We start from the raw sequence: 7,753 nt of genomic DNA, 5'->3' as shown, positions 1-7,753 counted from the left end.
GAGGGGAAGCCCTGTGAATGGGAATACAGAGTGAAACTGGAACTGAGGCATTTCGGGAACATTGCTGAGCTGAATGGCAACTCAAAGAGCCCTCACTAAGCCATGGATAAAAGCCCCAAACCCGCTTTATTTTAGGCTTGGCCGCACAGGGAACTGTGCGCTAATAAACTGAATCATCAAAAATAAATTGTTTCCATGTTCATTTCTTTAGAATGAACACCTGCACCACGGTTCCACCACATTCATTAAAGCTTGTGCTCTGACATTGCACAGGACACGTTTGGAGGAACTGTGCTCTCTGTGCAGAACTGGGCTGCTTGCTTTTCCACAGGGAAAGCTTTCCTCTCCCAGAGCAGCAGCTACCCACAATGATGGGGTTTCATTAGGGACAGCTTTGTGTACAGTGCTCAGCTGCAGGGGAAGAATTCTGAGAGGACACCGAGGAATCCAGGCATATAAGGCTAATGGATTTCAGCCACTAACTGAATTACTGAAGGACATTGTTGAATTCCCTTATAATGAATTAAAATTTGCTGACCAAAGACAGCTATAAGCTCCTTTTTGTTAGAATTTAATAGAATATTAAACAAGAGATATATTAAAAATGTTTGGTTTTTTTTTTTTTTAAACTAGCACAAACAAAAATAAATATACCAATATTTTACAATAGTTTTACCTGAAAGGAAAAATGTGAGTTCTTTTCTTCTCACCTGTTATGGAATTAAAATATTTAAGTACCATCTTTAGATGAAAGCTTGTTATTCTGTTTCAGACTAGAAATGTATTAGTGATCCAAACAGGATTGTGCTTTTCCCAGCTATGTATTTTACTCTAATAAAAGTTTTGTCTCTTCACAAACCCTACCTGCTCATGCACACAACAGCATTCTCACTAATTACACAGATCATGCCTTGCTGCAACAAGCAGGGTTTTGGAATTCCCACAGGTGCTGAAATGGTGGCAGCAGAGCCTTTGGACAGGGACATTGTTTGCTAAATACAATTGTTGATTTTTCAGTGATAAGCAATGACAGCTCCAGCACATCTCATGGAGTCTGATCCGGTGAAAATTTCAACCTGTCCCAGCAAACTGAACTTCCCCCAGCAAGGACACATTTAGAGACTGCCCAGCACTTCAGGCAATTCTCTGCCCAGGTCTGAGTTGTGCTGGGAGCCCTGGAAAAGGACATTTACTGAGCACATACCAAGGTCTAACTCCAAGGCTTCTCTGCCAGAGGAGAGCAGCAGATGCACTATGCCACCTCCAGAGGCATGCCATGCCCTGCCCTGCCACATCCTCACTTAAATACTGATTTTAAATGTCAAAAGTAGCCTCTTTTTCTTGGAGTTCTGGTCCAGTTTTTTTCCTGTTACAAAACAAGTTTCCTGTTGGAAAAACCAGGATGATCCTTTACATGAGAACGTACTTTTTTTTTAATCTGCCACTTCACCTCACTAAATACAATATTTGAGAAGGGATTTCTTTCAATAATTTACTCCCTCAAGAGAAATTTACAGCAACTCAACTGATTAGGCATGAGTCTAAGTAAACATGAAAATGCTGGTATGCTTCCAAGTGCCTGCACCCACTTAATCAGGTTTTGGTTTATGTTTATCTCTCAGCCCGTGTGCAGTCTCCCATATGGCAGGAGCCCTTCATTTCCTCCCCCCGTTCAATGCCAGCTCCCCCTCACAGCTCCTGTCCCAGTCAGGAGGGGACAGCGCCCCAGGCCGTGCCCAGCAAAGACAGAAAGGATTATTTGGCCGAGAGCCGCCCGGTCCCGGCTCAGGAACCGCTCCCGGCCCAGCTGTGCCCGAACCATTCCAGCAACTCCAACCCCGCTCATCGCGGGCTTTTCCAGCCCAGCCCAGCTCGGCACAGCCGGCCCGTGGGGAGCCTGGAGCCACTGGGGGCTCTGTGCCCACGCCCACAGCTGCGGCCCAGCTTCTCCTCTGCCCTCATTCTAAGGAAATGCCACAAAGTTCTCTGTACCAACAAGTGAAACTGGCATTCTGTAACTCAGGAATCCCAGCTCTGCTGCTCCACATTTTTCACAGTATCACAGACAAACAGAAAAGCATCACTTAGCTGAATACCTCTAAATATCTCTTTTACAAAGATATGTAACACAAAGTCAAGAAATGCAGCCGCAAAAGAAAATAAAAACAAATATTTTTGCTAGTTATTTTCCTTTCAACTGTATTAAAAAGCCCACAAAGGTGCCCCTGAGGACACAAAAACATTGAATTTCTTACCTGAGAGATGTGCAGAGTCACGAATCAGGTGCTTTCCTCCTTGCTGAAGCCCTCCCTCATGGTTGGATTCTTTGGCAGGTTTCCAGTTAATTTTAAATACAACTACTTACCCGTGCTCACCTCTTTTTGCCAACTATTAGCTGGCACTAGTACTAACACACCATACACACCCACTGTATACAACCTTCAATCCCAAAGGGTAAGATTTCACTCTGCAAGTATAAGTTCTTTAGGGAAAAATGACCTCTCCTTTCTTCTACCTTCTAATCATGTTCTCAGAACAGCTCCTAAATGCCAATCATTTCCATAATGATTCCATGTTGTTCCAGCCTGTGACTCTCAGCCTTGCCAGGAGAGATGGTGGATCCCAACCACTGGCTCTCAGCAGGGACCACTGTGTGCACAACAGTGACATACTAAGGGCAGAGCAAGCATTTACACAATAAAGCTTAATTTAAAATCTTCCCTTCTCAAAGTATAAATGTTATCTGGAAACACTTGGTTTAAACATTAACATCAATTCTAGGGGGAAGAAAAAAGATCTCTTGATATTTTTGAAAGGGGAACGCTGTTTCTTAGTCATCCTCATTTAAATTGTAGTTTACACTGGCTGTTTGCTGGAGATTTAGGGATGGGAGACAATGTAGCAATTAAAGCCCAAGACATTTTCTAGCTACCTGAAGTTCACATTCCATGAATTAGACAAAAACCTTGCGCTTAAAGGATAAGCTGCTGAGAGCACCTGAAGGCTGCAAGTTACCATCGCCCTCAGCCTCCCTCAAACCCTCCCACACCAAATGGAGACATAATACTGAAACACTTTCATAAAAGCTTTTCTCTTACTGAAAAATAGTTATCATGTAGATCACACAAAACCATCAGAACTATTACAGACCAGAAAAATTCCAATAAACTTTTGAAGTTTGAGCATATTTACAATTGCTTCCTTTCTCAGCTGTTGCCCATCTATAATTAACACTATAAAAACAAAGTACCTTTAAAAAACGCAGCACACACCCGGTCACGGTGCCACAGTCCCGGCTCCAGCAGAAGGCAGAGGATGAGGAACGCTGGTGCGGGATATCATTGTCCTTAGCACCTTCACCCCTTGGGTCTATCCAAAGCATTTCTATCAGTTTTCCAGTCACGTTTCGGTGACAGATACAAATAAAATCACAAAATCTACAAACTCAGTGGGATTTCAGGAACAGTACTCGGCCGGGGCTTCTGCCTTCCCCTCACGCACACACTGCGTGTCTTTAAAGCTTGCTGATGATTCAGGCAGAAATCATTGAGTCCATTCACGTTTAATGACTTCTTCAAGGGCTGTTTTACCACTTTTCCAGCTATAAACTCAATTACGTATATTTTTTCTCCACGCCTGACGAGGGAATTCCCGCTCTGGAGCGGGGCTGTAACACTGACCGCAGCTGACGGGGCTGCGGTGATGGCGGCGATGCCGAGGCAGGGCCGGACGGGCTCGGGGCGGTCTGAAGGGCAGCCAGGGCTTCCACAGGATCCTGGGATCCCCCACATCCACAGCAATGAGGTTTCCAGGGAGGCAGCCCGGGAGCAGAGCGGCCAGGGACGGCAGCTCCCACCCCTCGCTCCCGTTTTCACACGGACACCGGGAGGGGCTTTTGCCCTCGAGGCTGAGGCGGCTCCGAGCCGGGCCCAGGGCTCGGCTCTTTCCGGGCTGAGGCGGCTCCGAGCCGGGCCCAGGGTTTGGCTCTTTCCAGCCACAGCAGCTCCCACCGCCTCAGAATCCAAGCTTTCAGCAACCAGCACTGAAATATGATGGTTCCTTGGAAAATTCCTCCATCAAGAATACCAAGTTTTAGGTGAAAAACACGAGATTCTGAGCCGTGTCACAGCCACCTCTACACCTACTGCCCTTAGTGACACCCATCAGACCTCAGAGCCCCCCCCAACCCCTGAAACAGCAGAACCAGCTCTTTTTTTTGCCACTGAAATGATTTTAGGTTAGATTAGAGCTGTCTGGATAGGCAAACTTTGCCAGCAACTTGAGAAATCCATGTTGTTAATGAGCGACTGACCACATGCCCCATTAGACTGTAAAAACATCAGCTTATTTTCTCAGTCTCTAGGATTTGGACCATACAGAAATGGTGATTAAAGATTAAAAGCTTTTAATCCCAGTAGCAGTTGTCAGAAATTTCTCACTTGTAACACTTGCAGAGGAAGGGGAGGATAAGGTTCAGAATCACTAGCTGATGAGTATTTCATTTGCCACAAGTAAATGAAGGCTTAGTTTGAGCATGCTCTCCTGGAAGATAAAAAGCCTGATGAGTTTCTTCCTTTCTGCTTTTATTAAATGCATAATGCCTCCAGTCTGATTTGTGCTGCCTGTCTAGACCTTGTCACGTCTTTCCATTCTGGAGCAGGCTTAAAATCCTTGGATTATTTCATACCCTGTGAATTCAGTGAAGGATTCAACATCTGCACTGACAAGGTACTCAGGATGTGTCAGCATTTGGCTTCAGAGGGAATTTAAGACCCCGGTCACGTATAGATCATTGTGTGTAAATCAGCCATCAGCTGGAGAATTCTGTGCACTCTCTGACAGTGTTGGGTATATGAAGCTGGCTGGAATGCTGGTGTGCTGTGCACGTTGGCAGTCAATGCTCTCAGGGGGTTGTCCTTCCCCAGCACCAGTTCTTTGTGTGTGTTCATAGGTGCTGAATGCTCTGTTCAGAGGAGTGGAATTCAGGCTCCAAAACTGAATTAATAGTTTTGAGATGATCATGGAAGTTAACTGGCAGTAAATAATGGAATTAATTTTAGAATATTCAGCTAGTTTTCTATGCCCTGCTATAGATTTTAATATCCTGAGAGCACTCTAAAAAAGGATACATGAACATTTCAAGCCCATTGCACTGAAAAAATCTGAATCCCGTGGCTTTATAAAGATAAACTGAGTAATCTGAAAACGACAGATAAATGAACTCACTCTTTCTGTATATAGTAGAAAAGGTCTTTTCTCCTTGCAAAATTACTGAAATTGGTGGCAACTTTATTGCTTTAACAGAAATGGCAACTGTGTAATGGGCTCAATATTAACTTAATGTGGAAGAGAGATGCACTAATCCTTTTCATAACAGGGTCATTTTCATGGGCTGAAAAGAAAGCAATGGGCAAGTTCTGTGAAACACAAAGTAATTTTGAGTAAAATTGGCCTAATTTGTGTAAAACTGAGTTAAACACTCCAGCCCTGCAGTTTATGGCGAAGCCAAGCACTGCACTTGTAGTATGTGTGTGTGATGCTTGTCACTGCCATGACTGCTGTCACCATGTGCTGTTTTCTGCACCGTGTGATGCCTTACTGTAGGTAACACTGCCCAGGCAGGCCAGAGCTCTGCTGCAGTAGCTCTGCCAGCAGCAACAGCTTTGACTTACCTGAGCTTGGCTCTGAACAGCCCCTCTTTGAGACATTTCCTTCACTTGGATTGTGTCTTCTCACCATAGCCATGGGTGGTGACAGCAGCACAACACACTGAAAATGCCTGAGGCCATGTAAGCTGCCTGTCTTGAGAGTCACGGTAGGAGAAGGTGACCTACAGTGAACTCACTGCTGGATGCCATGGCCTTAAAACCATGGAGAACTTGGGATGCATGAAAGAATAAAGACACACACAGATTATATATTTAATAATTACTTATTTCTTTACACAAATGTTGCTGGTGTCATTTTACAAATGAAATGGCAACGAATACTTTTTACAGGGTAATGTCTACAGCTAAAAAGTGCTTGTCTTGGCAGCTGAATTCAGGCTGAGGACCCTTTTGTAATACAGCCACTTATTTCAAGAGCTCTTGGTCAATGACAAGAATGGCTGTATAGGTAAGCTGTTGAACCAAAAAACTATGCATTTTCACTGCTTATTGTGGATATTAAATAATTAATACAAGTAGCAACACTAACATGTTTAAAGGCACTTTTTTTCTTTACTGAGGCTTAGCCTTACTTATGAGTGTTTTTTGGCTTTCTTTGAAACACTAATTTATTTAATAATAGCTTTCCAAGCTTGGCAAAGTTCAAACCTCATGTTCAGAGGCATTGGTCCTAAAGAGACAGAGAGACTGATGAAGTATCTGAGGTAAACAGCCATTCCAAAGGCTCTGGCTTTCCAAATACTACCTTCAAAATTGGTATTAGCAAAGGCTAGTTTTTCAAAGCAGTGACCATTGATTAAATCAGTCATGGGAGAGGAGGTCACTGTAATAGAATTGGTATTAAATAAGAGGTTTTATAGCACCACAAATAACCTTTGGTTAATGTGTCAACTGTCTCACAGCTGATCTGCCACAGAAATTTTGAGGGACAGGTTTTTCTGAGTTGTGTTGGGAATATTCCAGTTAGCAAATGTACTAAATAAAGCCTAACCTGTGCAATTTTGAGAATGTAATTAAGTAGTACGCTAAGCTAATTGCTGCCCCCAAGTGGACAGAATTGTACCGTAATAGCGTGACACCATCTGCCAAAGGTGGCAAAAGGATTGTTTGATAACTGTTCTTCCTGTGATCCCTGTTGTTGTTACACTTACTCAAGTCCAGTTACAAAACTGAGGCATTTCTGTCTCCTGGATAACCCTGGCTGTGGAAGGGTCCCTAGAGCTGTAGTTCTGTACACAGTAACACTTGTCCCTTCCAAGGAAAACGGGATTTACTTTACAGAGATTTGCTTCACAGGAAGGACCTTGAAATCCTTCAAACTGAACTACATGTTTATTTCAAATCTCATTAAACTCCATGTCCTCACTTAGAAAAAGAAGTATTTTGTCTTTTTTTATCCTCTGTACAGATTCTGATCATCTTTCCCAGCTCTGGTACAACTTATGACTAGCAAAAGAAATAACTGAGAGTTTTCTAAATTGTCTTTTAAGAAAGGTATACCATATATGCTCTTAAGCACTGGTAGTCTGAAATCTGGCAATTCATCTAGAGAGTTACTACTCCCAGAAGATTAATACCTGAGTGCAGAACTTCCTATTCTACAGCTTAAGAAGTAAGCAGAATACTCAGGGAGAGGTGAGATCAAATGAAACTGTACAAAAAGAGCACAGAAAAGGGTCAGTAAAGCACAGCAGAAGGCCTGGGTCTGGTGGAGCTGTGGGCCAGCCTTCAGGCACCAAAAACTGTCCCTCCTGCAAAGGCAAAAAGGAACTGAACATTTTACTTTAGTTGCCTTAACTGAGCAGCTGGCTGATCTCTTTGTGAATGCACACGAGGAAATCCACATACGAGGCTCCTCCATAAATATTCTTGTCTTCTACCAGGAACTGGCGGAAAAGCATCTCTGGCTGCTCCCGCTGCTTCACTATCATCAGCTGCAGAGATAAAAGATACAGCCAGATCATTTTAGGATGTAGTCAGACTAGATGGCAGCACAGTTTTCCTATGTAAGGAAAACTGTGACATAGTAAGAGACACAGTGGATGCTCTTGAGTTGGGGAAAACCCCCAAAACTAATAGATCTC

The 7,753-nt window shown here is 43.6% G+C and overlaps 1 protein-coding gene across 1 annotated transcript in view; it reads right to left on the bottom strand.

Moving 5' to 3' along the window:
* Nucleotides 1-6,117: 6,117 nt before the first annotated feature.
* SEC24D (SEC24 homolog D, COPII coat complex component) overlaps nt 6,118-7,753 on the bottom strand; it is a 38,476-nt gene continuing 36,840 nt past the window's right edge. The window contains exon 22 of the mRNA XM_054283863.1: nt 6,118-7,603. Coding sequence (XP_054139838.1) covers nt 7,463-7,603 — 141 coding nt within the window. The 3' untranslated portion in view covers nt 6,118-7,462. The remainder of the gene's footprint in view (nt 7,604-7,753) is intronic.

Source organism: Melozone crissalis, unplaced genomic scaffold, assembly GCF_028551555.1.
Source record: "Melozone crissalis strain CALT ecotype California unplaced genomic scaffold, PUWL_Pcris_2 ptg000039l_1, whole genome shotgun sequence".
NCBI lineage: Eukaryota > Metazoa > Chordata > Aves > Passeriformes > Passerellidae > Melozone > Melozone crissalis.
This window is presented reverse-complemented; position numbering and strand designations above follow the sequence as displayed.